Source organism: Astyanax mexicanus, chromosome 11 (genome assembly GCF_023375975.1).
Source record: "Astyanax mexicanus isolate ESR-SI-001 chromosome 11, AstMex3_surface, whole genome shotgun sequence".
NCBI lineage: Eukaryota > Metazoa > Chordata > Actinopteri > Characiformes > Acestrorhamphidae > Astyanax > Astyanax mexicanus.
The window spans coordinates 43,798,566-43,811,657 of NC_064418.1; the positions used below are offsets into that span (position 1 = coordinate 43,798,566).

General features: G+C 39.0%; 1 protein-coding gene across 1 annotated transcript in view; it reads left to right on the forward strand.

The window, feature by feature from the left end:
• The window catches only part of abca12 (ATP-binding cassette, sub-family A (ABC1), member 12), a 134,090-nt gene that overhangs the window by 76,571 nt on the left and 44,427 nt on the right, over positions 1-13,092 (forward strand). Inside the window, exons 40-49 of the mRNA XM_049484972.1 lie at positions 1,445-1,748; positions 2,436-2,550; positions 3,608-3,937; positions 5,077-5,146; positions 5,262-5,396; positions 6,341-6,502; positions 7,763-7,946; positions 9,350-9,568; positions 10,737-10,933; positions 12,645-12,802. Of these exons, the coding sequence (XP_049340929.1) occupies positions 1,445-1,748; positions 2,436-2,550; positions 3,608-3,937; positions 5,077-5,146; positions 5,262-5,396; positions 6,341-6,502; positions 7,763-7,946; positions 9,350-9,568; positions 10,737-10,933; positions 12,645-12,802 (1,874 nt within the window). The remainder of the gene's footprint in view (positions 1-1,444; positions 1,749-2,435; positions 2,551-3,607; positions 3,938-5,076; positions 5,147-5,261; positions 5,397-6,340; positions 6,503-7,762; positions 7,947-9,349; positions 9,569-10,736; positions 10,934-12,644; positions 12,803-13,092) is intronic.

The window sequence follows — 13,092 nt, forward strand, 5'->3', positions numbered from 1 at the left end:
TAAATGATACTCAGGCCTGAGTACACCATAGACTGGAGTGCCATTAGGCTGTTGAGTATGTACAGTAATTCACCTGGATATTAGGTGGGTAATTCAGTTCTGTCAACATGCAGCTTCTGCCTAATGTACAAGGTTATTACCACACATTAAAAAGTAGCAGATTTGGAGCACTGGAAACCAGTGCTTGAATTTGAAGTCATGCCACAGCATCTCTGACCTCTCTGAGAGCTGTGAAAACAGTTTAGTGTGAAAGAAAGCGTAGGGAATATCGTATACTACTTGAACAAATCATTTCATTAACTTTTTAGGAACTTTTTCCTTATAAAAGCTTCTGTAAATGGTTTTATATTATGTAGGTGTCCGAGTACTATTGTTTATATAGTGTATGTAAAGATGCTAAAGATAAAGATCACCCTTAAGGGCACTGCCTCATTAAAAAAAAAAGAAAAGTACAATTTCAGCAACAGTTATTTTTATGAGAGTATACTGTTTATATTATGCTTTTTTATGATTTTTTATGATAATAATAATTTAACAGTGGCCAAACAAACACAGGACAGACAATAAAGGGCTAAACCTATACGAGTGGTCAGGGACAGGCAGGGTCAGTAACAAAAGGGCAAACATAGAGAGAAAACAGGGAAAAGCAACATACCAGAATGGACAGGCAAAAAAGTCATACACAGGATATCCAAAAATCGAAAGAAAAGCAAGGTAAAAAGGATAGAAATAAGGTAAAAAAGGCAGAAATAAGGTTGACAATGAGTTACTAATAAAATGATACAGGGCAAAAGAGTAGTCAAAAACGCAAAACGGGTCAATAACAAAAAGACAAACACAAAAAAGAGGCTGGGTGAAAGAGCTAGTAAAACTAGGCACAATACTAGACAAGGGGAAAAGGAAAAAAGAGGGGTATTTACACAGAGGAACACAGGTGTGAGCAATCTTAGTAAACGTGTGAGCTGGAACGCCGAAGCATCACGTGATCCGGCATGCCGGGGAGGTTGGGCGCAGGTGAATTCTGGGACATGGAGTCTTTAGCGTGAAGACTACAGTAGACTGACTGACTAACTTTATCAATCCTGTTGTCTATTTTAATCTGTGATCACATTGTCTAGTAGATAGATAGATAGATAGATAGATAGATAGATAGACAGACTGAAACTTTCCAGAAATAAAGTTGATTCCCTTTGCCCACAAACATTTAAGGAGATGTGGATTTCATTTTCCAGCAGGACTTGGCAGTAAGCCAATGAAAGCCATTATTATCAACAATAAAAGAAATAAATACTTAAAAATAGATTATTCTGTGTGTAATACATCTATACAGCATGTGTTATTTCTCTTTCAGGTGTGATCTTTAGACACACAGGCAGAATTCTTGTGACGTCCTTCTGCTGACGTTGAAAAAAAACTAAAATCATCTTCATTATCTCTCCTTCAGGTGTGATCTTCAATCTGCCCTCCTCTTCCTCCTCCTCCTCTTCCTCCTCTGGCCTGCCTCCTAAGGTGGACTACAAGATCCGTATGCACATCGACAACTCCATGCGAACTGACCGCTCCAGGAACCCGTTCTGGGTGAAGGCCTCGTACATCTCACCACTGAAGACCCAGCGCTACATCCGGGGCTTCGCCTACCTGCAGGAGGGCATCGAGAGGGCCATCATTGCAATGCAGTCTGGGAAGGAGGTGAAGGAGCCGGCGGTGCAGGTCCAGGCCTTCCCGTACCCTTGCTTCTATAAAGACGAGTGAGTGCACGTATACACACACACACACACTGCTTTACCACACACACACTGCTTCACCACACACACACACACACACACACATTCAAACCCACATACACTCACAGAAAGGCCAGCATATCTGTATACTGTCCGTTTGATTTATGGCGTAGTATTGTTGACTTGGCATTGACATATGTTAGGAATTCAGCGTATGTACAGCTTCTAATACAAACAAACCGAGCAAGCAAAAACAACACAATGTCCAATAAATCACAGCGGCCCGGACTGTGTAGCCGTGCCGACTACGCCATCTCATGTTACAACAGCTCGAAAATATCCCGATTTCATTTCTCTGATCGCTCGTAATGTAGCGATCTTTGCATCCCAGCCCGGTTTTTGATTTATGACACAACACACTACTCACTACTCGCCCAACGCTATCGTTCTGAAATATTAGCAGGAGCGTAATAAAGATTGCTGCTGGCTGTGTGTCAAACCCTCGCTCCGACATGACATTATGACACGACCTCTTGTATAAAGCGCTGGCGGTTCAGCCGGTCAGCAGTGGTTTTCTGGTGCGTGTCGTTACGGTTGAGTGTTGAATAAGTGCTTGAGACGCCTGGGCGACCGGTTTATTCCGCACTCGCTGACCCTCAGCTCTCTCTCTCTCTCTCTCTCTCTCTTTCTCTCTCTCTGTGTGTCTCTCAGATATCTCAACAGCATCTCCTTCGCTTTCCCGCTGGTGCTCATGATTGCCTGGGTGCTTTTCATCGCCAACTTCGTAAAGAAGCTCGTCCACGAGAGAGAACTCCGACTGCATGAGGTACCCAACCGAACGAGAGTGCTAGAACTGTATCTCTACAGATGTCTGCTGCATGTGAAGACATGCTAAGATTGGCATGACAAAGACATTTATTGTTTTTGAGAAAAAAACTTCTTAACTTTTAATTGAAGTAATTGTAGAAAAGGTACTATTTAAAGTCATTTTTTGACATTTCTATCGGTCCATTTATTATGACATTTTAACACAAAGAAAAATACCTAACACAGCTAATCAGCTAAACCAACACTGTTGAAAGTTTGCTTTTTTTACTTTTACACAAAGACTAATATACAGCTTACAGGCAACAGACAATTACGCACATGAGTGGCAAACAATGGCACTGACCTTTAGCTATTTATTTTATTAAGGCCATACATGTCATTTGCTTAAAAAATGACTCCAAAACAGCAAGACCTTATCAACTTGCAATGGAAGTCAATCAAAAAGAGTTTCAGGTAATTTCGGAGAATTTCTATTGGGCCACTCTAACTAAAAATCAATAAAAATGGAGATACTTGTTTTTCATTGGTCAGGGGCAATATATTTTTCCTTTTTTGCAGCGAAAAAGAGCAACAGCACAGTGGTGCCACCACTTTTCCAATTTTAATGTATCTAATTTAGACTACAGTTGGTATTCTAGGATATATCTTGAATTCCTAGAAAGCCTACAGGAGATGGATGGATGGATATTCATTTCTTTTGGTTCCAACTATTTTAAATCAAAGCATTATTGCTTTATTCTACCAATTGTCTATGTTATGTATTAGTTAATCTCTTGTGCAAGGTCTTGCATAATAAAAAAAAAAAAAACGTTTTAACTGTTTTTAACAGTGTGCATTAGGTTACCTATTTTGGTTTACAACCTAAACCTAACTAACCAGTTTGATTACAACAATGATTACAATTCTCTTTATTGTTCTTTTTATTTAATATATATTGTCTCTTTATTATTACATTTAGATACAATAAAAATAACAAGTGACAATATCTTGTTTTTGATTTTTTAATTAGTTTTTTTTTTCAGTTGAACTGAGCCCCACTCTCCTTTTTACCACAGTACATGAAGATGATGGGAGTCAATCCGATCAGTCATTTCTTCGCCTGGTTCATTGAGAGTGCCGTGTTTGTTCTAATCACCGTCATCATCCTCACCATCATTCTGAAAGGTGGTGGGGTTCTCCCGAAGAGTGACGGCTTCATCCTCTTCCTCTACCTGTGTGACTACGGCCTGAGCATCCTGGCCATCAGCTTCCTCGTCAGCTCCTTCTTCGACAAGACCAACATCGCCGGTCTGAGCGGCAGCCTGATCTACGTCATCAGCTTCTTCCCTTTCATCGTGGTCATGTCCATGGAGGAGACCATGTCCTTCTTCGCCAAGAGCGTTATGGTACAGGAACAGAGTGCTGTATTCATATCTGAAGTCTGTCCACTATATTAATTAAAATAAAATAAAAAAAAACATTGACAGTCATAAAACTTATGGACAGAAGACTTACAGACATTGTCTGTCATGTTTACCCTGGTCTTTAAAGGTTCTACACATTCAAATATGTAAACTTGGTTCTTTAATCCTCCTGTTATGTTGTGGGTCATACTGACCCCTTTTTAACATGTAAAAATACAGAAAAATATATTTTTAATTAATTTGTTATAGTATATTATAGTTATAGTTGTTATAGTATATTGTTATAACCCCCTTTCTGCTGGGATTAATTAGTTTGATACATAAAATATAAGTCATTTATTGGTTTTACACCCCACAAGTACCCTTCAGATCAAACAGAACATTACGTTAAGGCTTATTTTTTAAATTTTTTTTCAAAATTTAAACATTGTTTTTGTAAAAATTAATGAATCATCATAAGTAAACTAAGGATGAACTTTTTTTTGCCCAAAAGGTAATTATTATTAAGTATTTTGTGTAGTTTGAATTTTTTTACATCCCTATGACTTAAAAAGTTTAGTCATTGTTCGGTATGAATTATACAGCCAAGTATTTGTTTACTTTTTCAGTTTTGACACATTAATACATCTGATTATTTGGAGTAATCCTAAAGTACACCATGCAATCACTTTTAATTGCACTAAACATAAATTCAATTAATAACAATAATAATAATAATAATAATAATAATAATAATAATAATAATAATAATAATAATACTTTTTGCACTTAAGACAGTGTCTATAGAGAAAAATACTTTATGTTTGGATGATTACCCATGCCCCATGTACTGTATCTGACAAAAGGTACCCATTTTTATTTCCTGGGCATCACTCAAAAACCATCTGGAATTGTTTTTATATGTAAAGTGTAGAGTATCCCTGACCCAAGTTGTAGATCAACAGTTTAGCTGCAGACTCTGAGCTTCTGCAAAGTTTTAGAGGTTGTAATAAAGTGGCTGGTCACTGTATGAGTGTAACAAGTGCATGTTGGTTTTACCTCAAATTAGAGAAAAATAAAACAGAATAAAACATTAGAATAATGCATAATGCATGTTGTGACTATTCTCTTGTTTCTCACAGAGCCTGTTTTCACCAACATGCTTCAGTTACGCAAGTCAGTACATCTCCCGTTATGAAAAACAGGAAGAAGGTAAGCACACTCAAACAGCAGGCCAGATCTCCGGCTTCCCGTAGCGCTCCTGTCATACGCCAGCAGACGCCGCAGCGCTGCGCTGATTGATTCTCTTTGCTCATCTGTGTCTCAGGTATCCAGTGGAGCAACATGTACATCTCCCCTGTGGCTGGAGACACCTCCTCATTCGGTTGGCTCTGCTGGCTCCTCGTCATCGACTCTCTAATCTATTTCCTCCTGGGCGCCTACATCCGCATGGTATTCCCAGGTACCCTCCCAGCGCTGCTCAGCTCAGTGAATTTATTACCTGTGAACACTATCTGCAAGCTATTTAAAACTTCTGCTGTGGACTAGACCACTGCATCCAACTTATATATTACAATAACTTAACTTAGAAATAAATGTCTCTGACCAAAACCTACTCAGTTTTAAACTTAATTATAGTCCAATTTTTTACCGTAACATTGAGACCTAACTCTCATCCTGATCATAAACCTAATTTTGGTGCAAATCCTAACCACAATCATAGTCCAAAACCTAAACCTAACTATGGTCCAAATCTTAACATTCCCCACTCTAACACACTGGTTTTACACCTAATCCTGGTCCTGGTTTCTAGTTCTAACCTTAACCTAAATCCAAAATCTAAATTTAATCCACCTTCTTGTCCCAAATCCAGTCCTGGTCCAATTTCTGACATTCCCCATAATCTGCCCTAAACCTAAATAAGACTGGCGCAAATCCTAACCTTACTCTAAAACCTAAACCCATCCTTGGCCCTGGTCCTAATCCTAACCATGATTCTAATTCTAAGCATATAATTTCCTCCTAAATTAAGCATATCATATATTCCTAAACTTTACCCTGGTCTAATTCCTAACTTTCCTAACTTTCACACTGTCTTACACCTAAACCTAGTTCTGATTCCTTGTTTTAAACTTAACCTAAATCCAAAATCTATATATAATCCTCCTTCTTGTCCCAAACCCAGTCCTGGTCCAATTTCTGACTTTAAACCTTATCCTAAAACACACACATATGTTCTAAGTCTAATCTTTTGCAAATCCTAACTCCAACCTTAATGTCAATCCAAAATCTAAACAGCCCTGACCCTAAACTTAATTCTGGTCCAACTCATAAATCTAAACTCCAATTTTTACCCTGTTCCCACATCACATATTGGAACTGAATGAATTTCGTCCGTTGCTGCAGGTAAATACGGTATCGCAGCTCCGTGGTATTTCCCGGTTCTGCCGTCGTTCTGGAGCGATATGTTCGGATGCTGCAGCAGAGCTCCGAGGAAAGTGGGCCGAGGCCTGCTCTTCTCCAACATGGTGCAGGACACCCAGAGGAGCAGCAAAGACAAAGGAAAAGGTACGCGGACAATTACCATGACAATTTTCAGAAAGACGGGTAGACTGGCAGACAGACAGGTATGCAGAAAGACAAACAAGTAGACAGAAAGATAGGCAGCCAGGCAGACAAGGCAAATTGACAAGCTTGCAATGTGGCAGACAGACAGGTGGACAGACCAAAGGCAGACAGGCAGGCAAAAAGAAATAAAGACAGACATGCAGATTGACAGACTGTCGGACAGATAGGCAGGAGGCAGACAACTAGGTAGGTGTACAGGTAGAGAGGTAGATTCATTCATTCATTCATTCATTCAGGCAAAGTGGCAGACAGACAGGTGGTCAGACAGGCAGACAAACAGGCAGACAGATAGAATAGACAGGCAGACAAGCAGGCAGGCAAACAAACAAGGCAAACTGACAAGCATGCAATGTGTCAGACAGGTCTACAGACACACATAAAGCAGGTAGACAGACAAGGCAAACAACCAGGCATGCAAACTGGCAGGCAGATGGATGGAAAGACAGGTCAATAGACAGAAAAACAAACAGGCATATAGACAGACAGACTGTTGGACAGATAGACAGGCAGGCAGACAACTATGCAGGTGTACAGGTAGAGAGATAGATAGGCACTTAGGCAGAGTGGCAAACTGGCAGGCAGACAGTTTGTCAGACAGACAAGGCAGACTGACAAGCATGCAACTTTTCAGACAGGTGGACAGACAGACAGACTCACAGGCAGACAAGGCAAACAGACAGGCATGCGAACTGGCAGGCAGATGGATGGAAAACAGGCAGACAGACAGACAGACTGTCGGACAGATAGACAGGCAGACAGACAATTAGACAAAAAGGCAGACATGCAGAAAAGACAAGACAAACAGAGAGGCATGCAAAATGGCAGGCTAGTTGCACATAGATTCTGACAGACAGAAAGGCAGACAGAACAGACAAAGAGAAAGACAGGCAGACATATGAACAGATGTACAAACAGGCAGATTAACAGACAGACAGGCAGAGAGGCAGACACACAGGTAGACAGACAATTAGACAGAAAGGCAGACATTCAAACAGATGTACAAACAGGCAGATAAGCTGACAGAGAGGCAGACAGAGAGGCAGACCAACAGATGAGCAAACTGAACAAGTGGACAGACAGACAGACAGACAGACAGACAGTTTCTGCTTTCTCATATTTTATCCTCTCTCTCTCTCTCTCTCTCTCTCTCTCTCTCTCTCTCTCTCTCTCTCTCTCTTCTCTCTCTCTGTGTCTGTGCAGATGTGGGTGATTTCCACACTCAGGGAGATGAGGAGTTCACAGGGCTGCCAGTCGGCGTCTCACTTCAGGGCCTGACAAAGACCTACGGCAGCAGGAAGGCCATAGAAAACCTGAACCTGTCCTTCTACGAGGGTCATGTGACCTCGCTGCTCGGCCACAACGGAGCGGGAAAGACCACCACCATGTAAGAGAGCACAGACCGGTCTGATTACACAGTTTATCTTTTTTATATTTAGGATGATGCAGTGTTAGGGGTAAGAGTAAGTACGTGTTAAAACACATAAATAAGACTCTACATTAGGGGTTAAAAACTAGTCATATATTAGGCCATTAATAATGCATTTGTTGTCAATAATTAATGTAGCTGTCCACAGTTTATTTAGTATCAGTCAGTGGAGTAAATAAATGAGTGGTTAAGCGCCTGCTTGCTGATACAGTTCAGTTTGTCTTTCTTTAATAGCGTATAAACATTTTAATGGCTATGGGTAATCAATGGCTTATTAACTAGCCATTAAATTATTTCTTAACAGCTCTTAATGCGAAGTGTTACGTCAATAATTAATACAGTGTTTTTTTTGTGTCAGGGTCACGACTATTAGAATTATTTAATCAGTACTCTGTAGTAGTTCTGTAGTGATGTAGTAGAAGAACCAGTTTTGGATTCATAAAGAAATATAATTATGAGAGTTTTTTTGCACTATAGGGTGCACTATTAATAAACGTCTTTTTCTGGTCTATTTTTATACATAAGCCACACCAAATTATAAGGAGCATTATGCGACACTAGTAAGGAACAGAGGTGTCGCCATGTTTACCTTCTAATTCAGCATTTCTTGGGTGGCGAAACCTGTAAAGCTATGCTAAGCTAAGTAAATATATCTGTAATTCTTTAAAAAAGTCAAATGAATGCTTGATGGTAATCTAAACAGATTTCTCTCATTGATTTTTTTTATTTGGGTGAGTAAAGTGCTTCCGTTTATTTACAGTCAGCTTAGATTTGCTCAGATTTTTCCATGTGGTTAGCGGCTAATGCTGCCCAACAGCCCTACACTGAGGAACCATGATATTAGCTAGCGGTTCATCCCACATAGCTTGTTTTAACATGGTAAATGCATAGGCTACAGCCCGATATACTCAACTCTGAACAGTAAAAGAGCTAGCACTTAGTGCAGTTAGCAGCTAATGCTAATGCTCCAGCTAATGCTCCAGCTCCAGTTCTAGCCAGGGTTAGCAGCAGGCTACAGACTGATAATACTCACCTCTAAATGGCAAAAGAGCAAGCGCTTAGTGTGGGTAGTGGCTAATGCTTATACTGCTCCAGCCTTGGAGCTGGAGAAACTTCACTGAAACTCCTGTATAATTCTGTACTTTAGCGGAGTGACTTTACTGCTTCTTAATAACTGTAATACGGTACAACATGCCAATAAATAATTTTACTATGTTTATCCTCTTCCAGAAGTCTTTTTACACAGCCTATTGATATATTAATTGCATTATTTAGTGATGAAAATCTTTATTTTCAAGAGTGAAGGACTGTACAGCAGGACATTATTCTGGATTAGTTACTAATTAATCAGTGTGTTTTAGGTCTCTACTCACCGGATTGTTTTCTCCATCCTCTGGCTCCATTGAGGTCTATGGGAAAGACATGCAGGCGTTTATGGATGACGTACGGCAGGAGCTGGGAGTGTGTATGCAGTACGACGTTCACTTCGACCACCTGACTGCTAAAGAGCACCTGATGCTGTACGGTCAGATCAAAGCCCCCCACTGGACAAAGCAGGAACTGGAGCAACAAGTGCGCAAGTATGTGTCCTGTACAGTTATAGCTTTAAACTACAGGCTTTTGATTGTTTTACCTACCAGAATATTTTACTTTTAAGAAACCACCCAAACAGCCAAACTGATCATTCAGTATCAGAAATCCACTGTTACTGATGCATTTTGTCTGCATGTCGATATATAGCAATATAATTACAGTTGAAAGTTAAAAGTAGATACACACACTATTATTTTAATAGATGTAAAAGTTCATATAACCACCATGACCCTCACCTTATTACTCTTTTATTAATACAGTCTGAAAACTAACTACACACAATGTACTGCAATTCAAGGTACTACTTTAATACATTACGAACACTAACATTGTTTTTACCCAGAATGCTTTGTAATGTGTAATTACACTGTCTATCCAATACTTGAAATTGAGAAATTGATTACATGTTATTTCACAAGTGTCTCTTAATAGCTGCAACCTCTTATTACAAATCTATAACCACATAAGGGAAACAAAAAAATATTTATTTTAATATAATTGGATAATTGCTTAAAAATCCTACATTGACACTTATCACTTGGTTATCACTAATGGTGGCAATCATTGATGAATCAATGAAAATATTCTGTGATTAACTGCGATTAATCTTACTTGTCCTTCTTAAGGTGTATTTCTTATAGTGGATTTTTAAATGTAAATACATAAATGAACATAAAACATTTAAAATGCTATTATATTTATATTAGTGGTGTCAATTAAAATAGTAGTATATACTTATGTGTGTTTGAGGGGAGATAAAGCCAACATGGGGCGCTGGAATAAAGAATGCATGATATATTGAATATATATATTGGTTGTAAGGATTTTTTTAATTATAACTTCATTTGCTGAGTATAAAACCAGCATGTGTGTTGAGCTGTACCATGAAGAAAACTGGACCTAGCACTGTTATTTTATTTATTTTATTTTTGTAAGCAATGCCAGTAAGTAAGATGTGCTTTGGTGCTGCATTAGTTCATGTATAACACAGTTATTACACAGTTCTTACACAGTTATTACACAGTTCTTACAAAATGTAAGTGTGTATAAAGTTGTAACACACACCTCTTGATGTATCCAATGGTAACCCATCATTTGAGAAGCATATAAAACAACACATTTTGAGGCCGTTACTTTTTTGGCTGTTTTTTTTAGGATTCTGAAGGAGACAGGAATGTACGCCCACCGTCACAAGCGTGTGGGGACGCTGTCAGGAGGCATGAAGAGGAAGCTGTCCATTTCCATTGCTTTTATCGGCGGCTCTCGCCTGGTGGTCCTGGACGAGCCCACTACGGGAGTGGACCCCTGCTCACGGCGAAGCATCTGGGAAATCATCCTCCAGCATAAACAGGGTGAGAGAGAGAAAGAGAGAGAGAGAGAGTAACACTGCTGAACCCTGCAGGCTTTTCACTCTTATCGGTTTTCTGACATCCCATCTCAAAATTTAATTAAGCGCTAATGGATTTTCTCAAGGTGCACACGGCCGTAGAGGAAACAAGACGGGGGAAATGCCTCAGCAGATGTAGTAATGAGCGATTGTTATCCGTTATCACGTTTCTGCTGCTTAATTATGTCCTTCCGAGGCAGAGAGAGACAGTTCGTCTCTGATTGGGATTTAAAACTCAGAAAACAGGTTTGGGTTTGACAACTCTTCTTCTTCTTTCTACCTCAGAACCTTTTTTTTTTATTCTTCCCTGTGGTTTCTGTTTTTCCCTGTCTGCAGCAGACCCGTTTCTTGCTATAATGACAGTGTATGCAGTCATTTCGGGCCCCCTGGCTACAAGGAGCCCCACGAGTATGCCTTTTTTATCTGTTGAATAATTTCTCCAAAATTGAAGGATATTTTAAAAAGTACTGTCAGGTTTTTGTTCTGACACCAGACAGCCAATATAGATAGTGTTTGTTCAGAAAGTCCTGATTGTATTTCCACTTTTTTAAATATTTAAAATAATTGAATTGTTTCAATAATAATGATAATAATCATCTTTTTAGATTAGATGTCTGAAATGAAAGCTTCAGTCTGGTTATCTGGTCATTAAAACTACATTCTCATCTCATCTTCTGACTGTCTCTGTGTTTTTCCTGCCCTGCTGTTTGTTCATTTTCCTTTCCCCTGCACGTGGCCCTCAGTCTTAGTGTTTTTACCTGTGTTTATTTGTAGCTCCGCCCCCTCATTACCTATTCCCATGTGTTTCTTGTTTCCTGTTCACTTCTATATATGCGGCCCCTTTGTTTCTGCGTTCCCTTGTTTGGTCTTGTGCATTTTACGTCAGTCAGGTTGCTGTTTCTTTGTTTCTTTAGTGTTAATGTTTTCTTATTGTTTAAGTTTTTGGATTATTGTTTGTTTGTTCTTGCAATTTCCTCTGCGTCCTCTCCCTTCAAACCCTGGCATTAAATAAGCATTTAAGTAAATTTTGAAATGCATTTGTTTATTTTCTCTTCTGTCCAAGACATTCTGGTTTATTTATCTATTTATTTAACTTCTTTCTTCATCATTTTACATTTTTATATGCAGATTACTATGAATTAGTTGGTTCAGTATCTTCAGTGTACACTGTAAAACGTAACTAATTTCAGTCAGATTTGGGAATTAACTTAACTAAATAGTTACAATTAAGTCAAATGTTTTTCTAACATCTTACATATTTCACATCTGCATCTGTTTGGATGACAAAACTTATTGGGTTAGCCAATATTTCAAAAAACATCAGCAAAAAAGCTGCAGCTCAAACCGATTAATCATTAAATAACATGTGATTACCGGTAATCTGTGGCTCCTCCCTCTCAAGTTCTTTGCTGTTTGTTCGCATCTGCAGTTTAAGACTCTTTATCACTTGGCATCCACAGATTAGGCAGCTTGTAACAATGAAGCATTTTGAGATTTGAACTTGCTGGGATGATGATCTCCTTACACTTAATGAGCAGCAGTTAGACTGTAGGGCCACTCAAAAGCCCATTTAAAAAAATTGTCCGACTCTTTCTTGGCCTCCTAGATGTTCAGTATTGTCACTTCAATAACAGCATCTGATTTTTCTGAACTGTCTTTGTGATTTTTGTGTCCAGAACGCACAATCATTCTGTCCACTCATCACCTGGACGAGGCCGAGGTTCTCAGCGACCGCATCGCTTTCCTGGAGCGCGGAGGCCTGAAATGCTGTGGATCTCCGTACTACCTGAAAGACAAGCTGGCTCAGGGCTACAACCTCACACTCACCAAGAAGGTGCTGTGATTAAATCATTGTTAAATGCTTATATAGTATCTATAGTAAACACTTGTTACAGTTTTAAAGTGCGAAAATATGAAGAAAATATTAAGTAAAAAGCATAACAAATAGGGATAGCAGCTACACTGTCAGAAAATACATAAGCAGGCAAATTAATAGGGCTAGATATACTGTATAACCTATTGTTTATATCACAGAATATATATATATATATATATATATATAACTCTTGTTTATTAAAAGAGATTTAGAAGTAATATTTACAGAAGTACCCCAGCCTTTCCACA